Consider the following 16,338-nt stretch of genomic DNA (forward strand, 5'->3'; position numbering starts at 1 on the left):
CAGGTGGAAGACTTTGCTGATAGTTCAACTAATAGTTGTGCACTTCCCCAATCTGGCTTTAATGGAAGAGTGTGGACGAATGAAGTTTGCTACAAGTTAGGCGGGCGGCACTTTAAAGGAAGGCGGGCGATAGGAGCAAAATCGAACTGTTAGCATGCCTGTAAAATGCTGTGCAATTGATTAAAAGAAAAAAGAAAAACCCACTGCCCCATCCTAAACACACTATCCCCATGGTGAAATATTGGGGGGCGGCATCAACCTATAGAGATAAGTTTCTTCAGCAGAACAGGGTAGCTGGTCAGAGTTGATGGCCAGCCAGACTGCAATGAAATGATTTAGGGCAAAGCTAATCCATGACATTAGCATTCCAACCCAAAGTCCAGAAACTACATCCATTTGAGAACTTAACAGATGACTGCAGTCATTCTACGTCCAGTCTGTGTTTGAGATTTTTTTTTGTAAAGAGAAAGATGCAAAAATGTTTGCCTCTTGATATGTAGAATATACCATAAAAGACCTGCGACTATAATTTGAGCAAAAGGTGGGTTTAACAACGCAATATGCACAACGCTCTTTTCAAAAATTAATTTTTAAAGAAATAAAAGGAGAGAAAAAAAAGCATAGTTCGTTTTGTCTTTCCACTTTAATCATGCATTACTGTTTGTTTATCTATCCTACTAAGATAGATTAAAGGTCAAGGGGTATGAATGTTTCTGCCAATTTGTTTTGTTTATGGGGACTGATTGGATATGAAAGAGTCAATATGGAATGCTCCCAGAATTGGATGCAGAACTCGCTCTGAGGAAAGATTCCATGGAAGTTACTGAATAACTTGGAACGTTCTTCCGCTACCTGGTGTAGTAGAGGAGAATGTTTTACCCGCTGGTGTTCCAAGTAAAATGTTTTTCGGCTTATCGTCCGTACAGCATCAATAAAAACTTCACTGACAAAAGAGTACACAGAGTGAGAGCCGAGAAAGTGTTATGACATTGAAGCTGTTAAACTTTGCATAAAACAAACACATTTAGTTACTCATTCAGGTGCTGCTCAGTGGAAAAAAAAAGAAAAAGTATGTTGACATTTTGTGTCGTTTATCAGTATGTACTGCTGCCCATAATCTTTTTATTACACTTCTTCGGAGACTTAGTACAGTGGCGTCACATGTGGTAAACAGATCCAAACGCTACCAGAAGTGCAAAAGGTCACGCAACAGAGAGAGCAGGGATCATCGAGTGGTTATTTATACTTTGCACGGTTGTAGGGGTGCTGGTTCCAGACATACTAACCTATATTTATGTTACTGAAATATTCCTGATGCTTTTGTTGTACACATCAGAAACATTATTCCAGGGGTGTGACACAAAAACATTGTAAAAAAAAAAAAAAGTGTCTTAGAACGAAAAACAAGTTGGAATTTGCCGCAAAAGGATGATTGGAAAAATCCACAAGGAAAAAAAAAAAAAAAAGGAGCCTCTGTTATTCATAGTGCATAGTGCAACTCACTTTCTCACCACTAGAGGGAGATGGAGTTCGGACATAAATTGAGGAAATTTACCAAAGCATGGTATGGAAAAATACCTAAATAAAGTTTACGTGGGCACGTGCTAGAATGGTGCAAGACATCCCGTAACAGTATAGACCTCTGTGATAAACAATGTGCTGGGCCGGTTAGAGGGGACATCGTGTCGTCATTCCTGCACCCCAAGTTATCAGGGAGCCACACTGATGACAGAAACCCTGCACACAGTGCGCGTCAATAACACGATAACCAGCTCACATGAGCAAATCAGTGTTAATTTAATGAAACCAAAATACAAGCCTCCTTCCCCACAATTACCGCATCTTAACTCACAATTCACGTGAAAATCTAACTCGATTGATGACGTAGTTTGATCAGAAGGAGCGTTTGTGTACTAAGTGAGCGCCGACACAACGTCGGGTCGTCCAGAAGCGGAGAACACCTCGGTCTGTGGGTTAACTGCATCTGCTGCTCGAAAAAAGGGACAAAAGTTCACAAGCGGGGGGCCTCTGCTGTGCTGCGTTCACTGGCTTAAGTCAGGCGTCGTTCCTCTGTAGTTTGTTTTTCTTTTCCCGTCAAACCTCAAAAGCGCTTCAAGCGTTGCATAGCGTAATAATAAATGTAGAATAACGAACTGGATGCACTTCTCCTGCGCTGCAGATTGCGGTGGATCACGTTTGCGTCATTTTGCCAAAAAGCACCCGAAAAAGGTTTCTGGATAACATTTAAACGCCACAGATCCACATCGACAATACGCAGAAAATGCTTATGGAGTGTATTTTCTGCAACATTAAGCCATTTCGCAGAGCATCCCGGTTTCAAACTTCACAAACAATCATTGGAAAGGAAAACCCACTGTGAACAGATCATCATAAAGTAACTACATCAAGATATAGCACGGCGAATTAGACGCTCGATGAGCCGCGCGGAACAAAGTGTACCATATTGCATTATGTAAAAGAACGAGGGGGGGGGTGTATTTATCAGAACCCAAAAATATGGCTCATTAGTACATTTTTTTCCCTCTTGATAGCTCCTGAAGGCAACAGAAGCTCTGCCTCCTCCTCCGCCTCTCGCTCCCGCTATCAGGCTCATTTGCATAATTTATGCAGACGTCACCAAACCAGCCTTACAAATAGAGGCCCGGGGCAGAAATAGCAACAGACAGCCGCTCGTAGGAACCGGCGAAGCTTGACGCGCGATAACCTCCCCTGACACAGCACTGAGCTTTCACACAGACCGAGAGGAGTCGGTGCATCGCTACTAACCCGACGAACCAAAAAACCTGATCCTTCCCCACACACAGACACCCGCTTTAACTAAACTCACTTCGGTGACCGACCAAGTCGCAATCGTGGCGAGAAGCATCATCCAAACGAGTGTGGTCCTGAACATGAGCACAGAGATGTTCGCCAAGACGCCGATGGAGGTGGCCGTCTACCAGCTGCACAACTTCTCCATCTCCTTCTTCTCCTCGCTGCTCGGAGGAGACGTCGTTTCGGTCAAACTCGACAACAGGTATTAGTTAATGCGACGCTTTGTTTATTTTTTATTTATTTATTAAAAGCGAACTCCCGATCGCTCTTCGGCACAGTTTATTATTATTATTATTATTATTATTATGAACGTCTGCTCTTTGGACGATCGGCTTGGCTGCTATTTATTTACGCGTCGTCGTCATTTTTAGGAGACGCGCCGATTACGTTTAATCCGTCTGAGCCAGAGTCCAGGAACTTCTTCTCACCCTGCAGCTCACGCCTAAACAAAAAAAAAAAAAAAAAAAAAAAAAAGACCTTCTCAGATAACAACACCGTGTTCTCTTTTCCTTTCTCTTCTGTCTGTGTGCCTCAGAGGTGTGCCGTCTGCGCATGTGAAGTTAGACAGTGTGCCTGTGTGTTTTCCTGGGCTGTTTAATTTATGCTTGTCTCTTTTTTTTTTTGTTTGCAGTGCCTCTGGTGCTAGCGTGGTGGCCATCGACAACAAGATCGAGCAGGCCATGGTAAGCAGGAGGACGGCGGAGGGGGGGGGGGGGGGGGGGGGGGGGAAGAAAGGCGCTGATGCACGCAGGAGGGTTTATACAGTGGGGCTCATGCATCTTTTAGCGGCTGGCCTGTAAGGAGCCACAGCATAACAATGCAATCAGCGTGACTTCTATGGAGCTTTGAAATCAGGGATTTATGCATCACTTTAGATGGGTTGTTTTGCCCAGAATGATGCTCGGAGCTGTTAGAATCGCAGGCATCTGCAGGGAGCAACTTCCCTAACCAATTATGAATATAAAAAGCAGCAGGGAAACCCCCTGCTGTGAGCAACAGGCGCAGGCTGATGCATGTTTGGGTCACGTCTTAGAGTTAAAAACAAGGGTTGGGAGGGGGGGTGCAAAGAAAAGATGTGGTTTGTAGCATGCAGACTGAGCTGTGATTATACCCTGCGTATAAACTTGGAGCTGAATTTAGCCATTTTCCCTGGCGCTTGAATGGCGGTACACCTGAATTTCCCCACTGTGGCCAATAAAACGTATTTCTGTTCTAAACCAAAAGGCCGAGCCGAATGCGTGCATCAGTTTAGCCATTTAATTAGTCTTGCAAGATTTTCTTTTCAAGCGCCTATTGAGAGACTCATTGTTCTCTTTTTTTTTTAAATGACAGGATCTCGTCAAGAACCACCTGATGTACGCGGTGCGCGAGGAGGTGGAGATCCTCAAGGAGCAGATCAAGGAGCTGGCGGAGAAGAACAATCAGCTGGAGAGGGAGAACTACCTGCTCAAGAACCTGGCCAGTCCCGAGCAGCTGGAGAAGTTCCAGTCCCGCATCCCGGCGGACGCCCTTCTGGACAATCAGAGCGTCCAGGCGACCGCCGAGCATCAGCAGCAGCAGCAGAGCTGTAGCCGCGCCGCCGGCTCTGCTGTATAAGTGGCTCTGCCTTGGGGCGGGCAGAGCCACTTTCTCTTTCCTGTCGTGGACCTCGTTATTTTTGAACGCAAGCGTTAACTAAGTCGCCGCAAACCGAGACACCCTTTCGGGACAGCGAAGAAGAATCCTCGGCGCTGCGAATGATTGACGGGACTCAAAATGAACTGTTGAGACCAGATGAGCAGAGAACCAGAACTAGAGACGCTCTAAAACTGGTGCCGTGTCAGGCCCATCCTGTGTACCATCCAGCTCTTTGTCGTAGTCTCTCTTCGTAGGCATGGGTGTGAGGCATAGAGAGGGCAGACTAGCCTAGACAGAGGGATGGGGGGATTTCCCCTCCCTGGCCAAACTCTTCCAGCGAAACGCCCTCGTTTTTTTTCTCCCCCCCCTGTCGAGGAAGAGGGGGGGTGAGGAGGCGTTGATTGGGCTCGCCCTGCAGGCGCTAACCTGGAAAGTGCTGGGACTGTGCTCCCTCATGACCCAGAGGAGACCCGTCCTGAGACGGTGCTCCCAGTCTCAACAAAGGAACTCCCCTCCCACAACCCCCGTTTTTTTGCAGATTCGTATCTCAAAATACCTGAAAAAAGGACTTCCAGCTGCACATTTCTGACACACGAGGACTTTTTGATCCTCTTCGTCTTGAGAATAACAAGGAAAATATGCAGGATAAGCTAAGGATACAGAGGTGGAGGTCGATGCAGAGAACTCCATCCAAGCTGATGAACTGCCGCAGTAAACTAACCAGTATACTGTCATAGCTCACAAAATGTATTGTTTGCTGCCAGGGCTTGCTGCTTATTGGGGGGGGAGACTAATTCTGCGTTATGTTCTGTTTTTTTGATGAATTCTGAACAAAAGTCAGTTTTTTTATTATTGTTTTTTTTTTTTTACCATAGGAGCAGTGTACTAGCTTCAGAAGCTGTCTTTGTTACAGGTCCGTCCATATCTGCCATTTTGTTTGCCTATTTCGCAGGAAAACTACAATGTACATACAGATGAACCGTCTTTGAGGTAAACACTGTTAGGATGGTTTGCGGGCAGAAGGCTGTGTTTCTAGCAGCCTATGCACTCCTGATTATTATTATTATTATTTTTTTAAGATTTTGTTTTAGCAATGCCGTCCAGTATCTGGTGTCTTTCCATATTCAGACGGCAACTTGATAACGATGGCATGACAACAGTGCCTGTATGCGACGATCGCATTTCTGACACGACTTTTGTTGCTGGCGTTTTCTTTTCCAGCTACCAAAAAAAAAAACGTGTTTTCACAGGGCAACAAATGCTAACCAAATGAGGACCATGTGTAAAACTTCACAGGGAGAAGTGTTCTTTATAGTTAGTTTTGTTCTGTTTTTGTTTGTCTGTTTTTTGTAAAAGTAACGATGTTGTTGCTGTAAAGTATCCTTGAAAACAGTTAACCGCTGTGTGGTTTTTTTGGATACGACTGCACATTTGCAATAAACCTTATGTTTACATATTATATTGTGTTGTTGGTCTTTGGCTCATAATTCCGACCCGGTACCATGATCAGATGATACGTTGCGAACAAACACGGTCATCTTCATGAAAACTGCTAATGGGTGTAGAGTTAAGCTCTCACAAACGACACTGAAAGTTTTGTTTATCCGATTAAGCTTGAGGATACCTTTTACTCATTTATAACGGGGTTAGACATTAAATATCTTTATTAATGCCAGAGGAAACCTTTTGAAAAGTGCCCTCGTATGCTAAGGCTCTTGTAAGCACTCGCTACAGAAGGCGTTTTTCAGACACCTGCTGGAAGGTGGACCTTTGCCCCAGTTTTAAATCTTTTCCAGCCTCCGAACGACTTTTCCTCCCAGTTTCCATCCATCTTGGCATCTCCTGCGACTAGTTTATCTGACCCTGCTAAGCTATAGTGTGGCCACAGCCTTATGCTGCCACCAACCGCTTTTCACGGCGGTGTGTTTATTTACTAAATTCAGTTTTAGCCTCCTAACCGAAGGCCCAGATATGTTCCGGTGTGTCGGAAATACGTCTCCGGTTGACAGTTTTCGCCACATGAGTCGTTGTCCTCTGCAGCTCCTCCAGAGGTGCCATCGCTGAATGATGCCTACTTTCCCGGTGTCAGTTTAGGCAGTTCAGGGTCAGTCGTGTCTTGTTTAGTGCTGTTCTCAGATCCTGCTCTAGGATATTCATGTTTGCAACATTATTTGAAAGCAGACAAATGAAGGATGAAGGTGTGGAGAAGTTAAGATAATTCTGTGTTCCTTGATTCTCTTCATGCTGGTTGTTTACTGATGTTCTCCAACAAGCTGAACAACAGTATTCATACTGTTTTTTTAAAATCATACACAGATTGACTTTAAGGGGTTTCAGAGGACGTTTTCATTCAATTGTATTTGGGGGTATCCGATTAAAAGAGACATGTTGTCCTTTTCAGATATTTGTCAAAAGTTTAAAAATCAGTTATTCAACTATAAGTACCGTTTTCTTTGTGTTGATCTTTCACAGAAAACACACAAATTACACAGAAAGTTTGTTTGTGAATACAAACAGGTTCAAGGGGCATGAATACGTCTGCTAGGGGCTTTGGCACAGTTAGCCGCTGGGCCCCTGCTTCACAAACAAGCATTTCAAAGTTGTCTTGTCGGACTTGGAGAAGACAGATCTTGTGCTCCCAGTCATTGTTTATGATCATTAAGTGTTTTCCCCGCCTGAAAGTCAAAAACAGCACAACCACTAATGATGGTGAAGTAATAATGGCTAGTTTGCCTTCAGACTGGAATCTGCTAGAGGAGGGGGGGAACACTTTGTACTAGTAGCATTTTTCCTTCAGACGAGCTGGCAGCCTGTGTGTAACCAGATATGCTGCGGCTTCCCTGACTAGACTCAGATCCATCTACTGCCGAAAACAAGGCGACTCGGCTCTGTCCTGAAATTCATCACCGCCGATTAGAATCTGCGCTCCCCTCCAGGTGCTTCGTGAAAGGATAACTGATTCGGCTTCGAGCCGAAGATCCAGATCGATGCGTCGTCCGCTCCTAGCCGCTTTCTGGATTTAACTAGGGGTGCGAGGCGTGAGCAGTTTTAAACGAGAGCTGCATTCATTATTTAATAAAGCGCAAACGGTCAGGGTCTTTATTGGGTTTTTCACACACACAAAACACTTCTGGTCGGTCTATCAATGGAGAAGGCTTTAGGGTTATTTGCAGAAAGCAGTGCTCCAGTTTAATCACACTCCTGTTAATAGCGAAAACAGCTTCAACCGCAAAAGGAAAAATTCAATCCGGCTGCAGGGCCGGCATGCCAGTACCCACAGAGGGCCAGGAAAAGCCTGAAGACAATTAGGACTGTGGCTTCAGCTTGCTCACTTGTTCTATTTTAGGACCCGCTCCTAAACATTGTGTTCTCAATCCATTTAAGCGGCTTTTGAAACTGATGACAAGTTTCCAAGCGTGCTTCATATGTTGAATAATACACGAAAATACTGCTAAGGAAATATTTGCCTCTTAACCAAAGCCATGATGTTTGCTTTATAGCCTCTTCTCTTAAAAAAAATTATTTGAACAGGTTGTAGGCACCTAGAAATGTGATTGGTCCCAATTCTTACCACAATTCTATAAAATGAAATAGTGCTGTCCAAAATATCTATTAAAAATACTACCAGGTAGGCTTTAGAACATCTTCTTGTTAACACGGTCTTACAACATGTGAACAGTTTCACATTTTGTTACGTTACACCCACAAACATGAATGAACTGTTTGGGGATTCTGTGGGCCAGACCAACACAAACTGTGAAGTGGAAGGTGAGAGACAGATGGTTTTCACTTTTTTTATCTGAAAAGTGGGACATACAAACAGTATGGTGCAACTGAAAACCTGCAGAGAAATGTCTGTTCGACCAAACTAAAGGGCCAGTTAAAGAGAACCAGTAGAGCAGGGCTCTTCAACTCCGGTCCTGGAGGTCTGGTGTCTTGCAGCTTTTAGGCGTGTCCCTGGTCACACACGTCTGAATCAAATGGCTGAATTACCTCCTCAGTATTCAGTCAGGTTCTCCAGACCTGCTAATAACCTGATTATTTGACTCAAGCAGAGACGCATATAAAAGCTGCAGGTCACCAGCCCTCAAGGACCAGGAGCTCAACACCCCGACAGTAGAGGCTTATGGGGGCTCTGGGGGAGCAGCAGAGCTCAATGGCTCAGGTGGAATAATCTATTTACAGAAAAACTACTAGATTTTACAAATCTGGCCTTTAAGCTATTACCAAAATAAGTGTTGTTTGCAATTCCTCATTAGCCATATAGTCAAAACATATAGACATTGGTCTGGTCAGATGACATCTCCCTAAACAAACCGTCACATCAGTAAAACATGGTGGTGGTTGCATCATGCTGTGTGGACTCTTTTTTTTTTTAAGAACAAGGAAGCTGGCAAGAGTTGATGGGAAGATGGATGAAGCTAAAGATGGAGTAATCCTGTAAGAAAATCTGATAGAGACTTCTGACTGGGGCAGAGGTTCCAATTCCAGGAGAACAAGGAGAGGATTCTTTGGATCAAGGCTTAAAATATTTTATCCAAATAAGCCTTCCATCCTATCTGACTGAGCTTAAAAATCAACGGGCCACAATTCCTCACTTTACATGTGCGAAGCCAGGAGAGACATGTCCCAAAAGACTTGCATCTATATACTGGAGTAAAAAGGGATTCTAGCACAACCACTGTTGACTCAGGAAGGTTGAATACAAATACGTCGATGTCTGGAATGTGGAAAATGTGAGGAAGATCAGGGGCTATGGATACTTTAGCAAGCCGCTATATTCGTTAGTTAGTAGCTTAGTCTCTGAAATCAATGTTTACATAAAACAATGCCGAAATCTAGATCTTCGTCACTTACGTTTTAAAATTAAAAACTCTGTGACCTCAAGCTTTAGGCCACATGAATCCAGGCAGCCAATGGAAGGACTTTTTTGCTGGATTACTGTTGTTATGCAACACACACACACACACACACACACACTGAATACACATCTGTTTCAGATGGAAATTTCGGGCTTGATGCAGGGAAAGGCCGACTCTGCCTCACTGTGGCTGGGTTTGCATGCAGGGGAATCATTTGGTCAGACTGTTTTCCATGCACAAGTTGCGTGCTATGCTAACATCAACCTATCCAACATGAAAATGTTAATGTCAAGAGTAAAATAAACCAAAATAGGGTAAATAGCTATTGCTCAATCTTCTGCACCAAAAAATGTGAAAAGCCTTTCTTGCAAAATAAATGAGAGATTCCAGGAAAGGTCGCTCACAACAGAAAAAAGCTACCGTCTGTTTTTGATCTTTAACCCACAGAAACCTCTGGGATGCAACAGCTTACACACAGCAAACAGCCTTATTGATACCTTGCCTCAAAGTGGGCGTCATGGCCGCTCATGAAAAACAGAAAGAGAAAATAAACCATAAACAAATTCATCCCGATATTGGTTCCAAATGGTTCCCATTTTACGCAGGCAGGTGAGTGATAGAAGTATTTACCCCGTTTTGTTTATTTATTCATTCTTTTTCTGTGTGATTCTACGTCAGTGAGTTTGTCATGAAAGAGGAGTTCAACAGTTTTGGACCTTTTACCAATATAAAGTACAGCCAAGTTCAACAAAAGAGCATGACGGCTGGTCGTCTACAATCATGAATATTTAAACGAACCCACTGCTTTGACTTGTAAATATGATAAAACAGCAATTAAAGGTCACAAGTAATAGCTATACTGAGAATAAGAGGGCTAAGGGTCAGATTTCTTTTTGCCGTATTTCCATAAACCGTATCTACATCATTCCTGCGAATGTGCTCAGAATCCTGAACAGGCCTGTGACGCTTTTAGGCTCAAAATCCTGATCGGCATGATGTGATGTGGGTTTCCATTTACAGTCAGGGTGCAATGTTTCACTTTTATGCAGCAACCAGAGCAACCAGAGACACAAAGTTGCCTGAACTTTTTCATGTGTGAAAATAACTAATTGTCAGACGCAAAATTAATACTGCAGTAGATACCACTGAAAGAACTGATTGTTGCCTGAGAGCAAAATGTTTCTCTAAGCGCGGGTCAACATGGGAAGTCTTACACTGATCTAATCTAAGACTTTTACATACAGGGGTTTTCATCAAGTATTCACACCCCTTGATTGTTTTCCCCCCACATTTTGTCCTTGTTACAAGAACAACCATCAGTGCATTTTGTTTATGCCATTAATTTATGTCATTGAAAAACACTAATAATCATGACGTGGATTGATTTCCAAATGTTTACAAACAATTTTGCAACAATAGAAAAATTTGGTTTGTGTTTCTAATGTGACAAATTGTGTAGACGTTCAAGGGGTGTAAATACTTTTGCATTATATTCTGTACTCAGTGGTGTTCTATTACATAATATGCAGTCATATTCAATATATTGCAATATGGATTCTAATGAGACTAGTCTGTACTAAACAAGTATTAAACATACTTTTAATTAAGCCCACAATTATGTATAAAAATATTTTTATATTGGTTTGATGTAATATTTAATTATAATAAATGTTATATGTAAGCAAAAAAAAATCATTAACAGAAATAAGGGCTTTAAAACATCAGTCATTAAGTAATTAACCTATGTAATGTGTTTACCTTAGTTAAACGTGTTACTGACTTTTTGATAATATTCTAAATTTATTGAATATGACAACATGCTTTTGTTCCAGTCAGTTATAACTATTTAATTACTTGTTTTGTTTTTCCCAGACTCCTTCATTCAACCCGTGTTAATGCTCTGAGATGTCACGTGTGTTTGTATCCACACGCATCAAAGCCACGGCAGGAATCCTGCCAGGTCAGAACATAACAGTCATATAGACAAAAGGTCATGAGCCATTGGTTTCGGATTTACGCTGATGCCTCGGTTCATGGCACGGCTGCTCAGCAAGACTCCCCGCATCGTTTAAAGCCCCCCCAGACCCCCCGCCTCCAACATGTGACACGTTCCTCGAAGAGATGGTTACATAACACGCAGAACATTGGGTAGGTATATTTTTTTCAGATGTGAAAAAAGGTGGGACTTTTCTTTTAAAGTGGGAAACTTGTTCTATTTAGTCCAACATGATGGGAGCATCATATGAGCTGCAAAAAGTAAATCCCATGCATAAAGAGTGTGAGACATGGGTTGTGAGGCATTATGCAACTCACCCCCTACTGGGCTCCAAGTAGGAGACTTTTCTGGTAAACATCTTTTAACCGTTGCTCCTGTTTTGAGCCAAGAAAAGCTGCCGATGGGAGGCAAGTAAACATGGGCTGAATTTTGAGAAAAGTTTACATGTGGAACCGTTGACAAAATGTGCTAAAAATGAATCCCTGTTTCATGCCAGTAGTATATCTCACACTGCGTTTTTAAAATCCTGCCTTTAATTTGACTGCATTTATTCAGCGAGGAAAATATGTGTTAATCACGATCTCATGAGGTCATCCACCGTCCTGGGTCCTTGCCATTGCTCTCCTCCCTTTAGCTCGACCCACAGGTTTCTGCCATCTGAGAACTCTGTGCAACAAGGTTGAGTTTAGGTTGGTCTGGCCCTAAAGTTTGGTCCCTTATCCTGCTTTAGTTTACTGGTGAAGTCCACTGGAACGTTCTGTCGTTTCATGGAGTCCATGATATCACGCTCTCCAACCACGTTCCCAGGAACCTGAAAATGAAAAAGACCCATAGCGTCACTTCCAGCTTATCCAACAATGGATGTGAGCTTCTCTTCCAACCAAATTATGCATGCCTTGTTTCATGGTAAACCAACCAATTGTCTTTGTTGCCAGAAATCTTAAACTTTGTCTAATTTCACTAAAGTGCATGGTTCTAGTTGAAGCCTCAGTGGAGTAGAGGGAGCTCCACAAGTTTATGTTTGTGACTTGGGACAGTAGAGGTCTGTCTCTAGTATCACTCGTAAACAACCTGTAGGTGTGCAAACAGCATTACTTACTCGTTAGAGACTCTGTGAGACCAAGAGGCCACTCTTTCCTGTGGTTTTCCATCTGTGAGCTTTTCCAACCCGCTCACTTGGCCTAATGGCGAGGTCCTCGGTCCTCGTCCAGTGACCAGTGGCTTAGAGACATAAGGCTCTGTTTAACATCATATGTATACAACAGGGAAACAGAGATTCACGGAGAGTATATTGGGGAAGATTCTCAGTCATCCGGGTCATGGTCAATCCAAAAAAGGTAAAAAATAAAACAAGTGGACTCAGGTTTCAACTTTCAAAATCTTATAACATAGCTATGGGTTTGATTCCTGCCAAGTTTCACCCCAATTCACACCTTCACGCATGCGACCGCCACATTCCTCCTGTGAGCCAGGCAAACGATGAGCCTGACGACTCTCCGTTGTTGGGACGACACGTTCCGGATGCATTTACATGTGAATCTGAGCTCCAGCGAGGCCTCGCCTGCAGGTCTGTGTAGCTTGGAACTCCACACTACTCCAGACATTTTGCTGGAGTAGCTTCCTGGATGGAAAACAAAACGTCTTCAGCTTCAGAACAGAAGTCCACTTTTGTTTTTTAACCTTTTTTGGATTGATTCATGGATTTCAAAACAGAACTTGAATGAAACACTGATTGTCTTAACTTAGTAGGATTGTTCTAGGACAATAAATCTGTGTTTTTCCTTATCTTAATACTTTGCCATTAAGCTAGTGAGATGTTTTGACGAAAATTCTACCCTACACAAAATATCACAAATGGTGAATGCACCTGAAGGCTGTTAGCAATAAAACTGATCAGCCTTACTGCTAACATCTATCTAAGAGGGTAGAAATGTGTAAGAGATGTCTTCTGCGAACCCTTGCCTTTTGTTTAACTCTTTAAAGAAAAAGAAGTGTGACTGATGATGACTTGGATCTTTAAAAGAGAACGTTAGGCACAATATCGGGGTCTGGAAGTGGCTGGATTACTGCCATTCACCTTGAATTGCAATGTCATGTTTGCTGTTGGGACATGTCAAAATACTCCGGAGAAAAAGTGAGCTCACTGATGAGGATGTTTTACATGCCGAATCAAAAACATTCAGGCTTTCTCTTTGCAGGATTCAGGATCTTTGTCGGAATCTGGAGTGCCCGCAAATCAAAACCGTCTATAAATTGGGATGTTTGTTCTGTCTTGCTGGTGGATGTCTTGCCATTTGTCTGGAAATGTTTCTCTGGTTTGGGTTTTTTATGCAACAAACCATGGAGAAACTTTAAAAAGTCACAGAAGAGACAACCATTATTTAGCATTACTCCTTATCACAGTCACACGTTTTTCCACTGTCTTATTTACAAGAAAAGCTGCTTAATTCAGTGAAGCAGAGCCAGTTGAAAACAATGCTTTCATACAAAATTTGCCCCGTTTATATTTGTTTATTTTTTTCATTTTTGACATAACTGTCTCAGGGTGCTCTGCTGACTCCAAACAGTTTTCCTAGAACTTTTTTTATACATAAAAAAACAAACAAAAAAAAAAAAAAACAAGAAAGAAATGCTGAGTCAGCTTAACTTAATCAAATATGTTTCAAAACAGGTCTGAGCAACTGTTAAAACTTCTCACCGGTGATTTGCTGCGTGTCGTGTGAGCAGATCTGTACCAGACAGAAAGTGGTTCAACAGGCTGAACACAGACAACACTTTGTACAGAGAAATAACATGTCTCTTTGCACCTTCAGGTCTCAACTCTGACGCGTTCGACAAGTTTATATCCTTCAGCTGAGCAGGAGGCAGCTTGCCTGGTGACGCCGGAGCCTTACGCAATGCTGAGTGGGACGATTCTCTACAGTAAAACACAGATTTTGCCTAACTTAAGTTCCTTTTTCACAGCTCCTAACACAGTTGCATTTTTTTGCTTTTTGTACTTTACACCAAAAAAAAAAAAAAAAAGCAGCAAACACTGACATTGTAAAAGACAAGTTCTCCAGATTTAAATAGGCGTGACATAAAAAGATACAGACAATACAATGCTTGGTTTTATACTCAAAAGCCTTTACATTGCATCCGACAAAAAAATGCTTTAAGTACTTAAATCCAAGAAAGGTGAGCTAATCATAAAAGGCCATATAACCTGCAACATTTTTATCTGGATATCTTCTAAATAAGACCTAAGAATAACACCTGATCTTGCTACTGTGCTGGGAGGTCGCCTGCTTCGAGCACCTTCAGGATGGCAGAACATCATGTTCTTCCATGGTTTATTGCCTTCCTGTGGTTTTCCGGGTTTTGTGAACTTTATGGGGATTGTTTTACAGCCGTTTAACCTGTTCCCAGCTGCACGGAGCAATCGCAGATCAGACAGGACTGTCAATGAGCCAAATCTTTATGCTTCTCAATTGGCAGCTCCGTTCCGTGGCTATGATTTCTTCAATTACGACAAAGGCCACCCCCTAAGCCTGCATGCTTTGCAAGGTTGCTGGAATTCAGCTGCTGTTACAGAAAAGCAAAAAAAAAAAAAAAAAAAAAATGTTTGGAGGCTCCACCTTATGTAACTGTTTTACAAGCAGTCGAAATGAAGGGGTTCTTAATTGCCGGGGCAAGACTGTTCATGCTCTGTTTATTTTTCTGTTCCCGAACTTGAGAATTCAGTATCTGCAGCTTAAAAAACATGAAACGCCACCTGATTCATAGCTGAAGGCCAGCAGCTTAAAACATAGACACATTGAGACACATTTACCCTGGTGAATGAATGGCAATATAAGACGGAAAGCGAAACGTAAAAAAAAAAAAGAGCCTAGTTTGCCGGACATTTTATTGCAGGAGAAGAAAAACACGTGCAAATGCAACGTGGTGACCACATGTCCTTTTTTTTTCATTCATTCGTGTCTGAGTACACATTGTACAATATTACACTAATGAGCCTGTATTGAAAGCAATACATCTCTGAGTGAAACTCTGTGATTCAAATGAAACTGAAAGCAGTATGAATGCGGATGCAGGCATGTCAGTGAGGTCAAAGCGTCTCACCTTCGTGGACGTGGGAGAGGCATGTTAAGGCCTCAGCGGTCCATGTGACTTTTACAAGAGATTGTTGTGAAGTCTGGTTCAGCATCAAGCTGTCTAATCTTCTGATTAACGCAGTTAGCTGATTCTTAGTCTGCCGGGATAATTCTCAAAGTGAAAGACCTCGAAAAGTGCAAAAAAGGGGATCACTTTTGATCCCGGAGAACAAATAGCCGCTCGTCACAGAATTAAAAAAAAAGGACTTTGCATCCCATCAGGTAGATTGATTGCATCGAGCAGCATCGAATTCCAATGGGCTACGACGAAGTAATCCAGCTGAGAAAATAGCAACATGTTTAACAGGGTCTCCTTCTAAATGTGTAGATTTTAATATTTGCTAAAAACCCTGTTTTACCTTTAAGCCTCTTTTTTTTCCTCTCAGACCTCCATCGTGTCAGCTCTGTAGTATTCCATCCCATCCAGTGTTTCCAACACGGATAACTGTCCTCTTATTTATATGGATGGTTCTGAATTTTCGTCAACGATGAATGCTTGAAGAGGGATTCTTTAGACAGAATCCACAGTAGACAATGTCCAACGTCGGAGAACTGAGTCACTATAATTGTGTGTGAATTACCAGACTTATAGATGCAGTGAGCGCAGACATCAGGGGAAAGCCCAGGATTATTGCTAGATTAGTGGATTAGTTAATGTTATGCACGGCAGTTATTTGTCACGTTTAATGTCATTAATTGTGACAGACAGCGCACCCTCTTGCTTTCTTTGTTTGTTACATCACTAAAGATTTTTTCAGTGTGTATTAGCAGCAATCTGCAGCGTATTCATAAAACGTCCAAAGGTTATCAAGTCTGAGAACAGCCTTAATGCAACAGAAGCATTATGTTACTATTATATCATGACACATTTTATGGTCAGACCCACAAACAAACA

At 42.4% G+C, this 16,338-nt stretch overlaps 1 protein-coding gene across 1 annotated transcript; it reads left to right on the plus strand.

The window, feature by feature from the left end:
• The first annotated feature begins 2,568 nt into the window (after positions 1-2,568).
• On the plus strand, positions 2,569-5,911 carry tsc22d3 (TSC22 domain family, member 3). The gene is made up of 3 exons (XM_012866088.3): positions 2,569-3,037; positions 3,467-3,518; positions 4,168-5,911. Exons 1-3 carry the CDS (start codon positions 2,913-2,915, stop codon positions 4,429-4,431), a joined length of 441 nt encoding a protein of 146 aa, XP_012721542.1. The 5' UTR covers positions 2,569-2,912; the 3' UTR covers positions 4,432-5,911.
• The last annotated feature ends 10,427 nt before the right edge of the window (positions 5,912-16,338 follow it).

The sequence above is a fragment of the Fundulus heteroclitus genome, chromosome 23 (genome assembly GCF_011125445.2).
Source record: "Fundulus heteroclitus isolate FHET01 chromosome 23, MU-UCD_Fhet_4.1, whole genome shotgun sequence".
In the NCBI taxonomy this organism is placed as follows: Eukaryota; Metazoa; Chordata; class Actinopteri; order Cyprinodontiformes; family Fundulidae; genus Fundulus; species Fundulus heteroclitus.

Coding starts and splice junctions, on each gene's coding strand:
- tsc22d3 (XM_012866088.3), top strand. CDS start 2,913: ATGAGCACAGAGATGTTCGCCAAGACGCCGATGGAGGTGGCCGTCTAC. Junction 3,038..3,466: donor TCGGTCAAACTCGACAACAG/GTATTAGTTAAT, acceptor TTTTGTTTGCAG/TGCCTCTGGTGCTAGCGTGG. Junction 3,519..4,167: donor ACAAGATCGAGCAGGCCATG/GTAAGCAGGAGG, acceptor TTTAAATGACAG/GATCTCGTCAAGAACCACCT.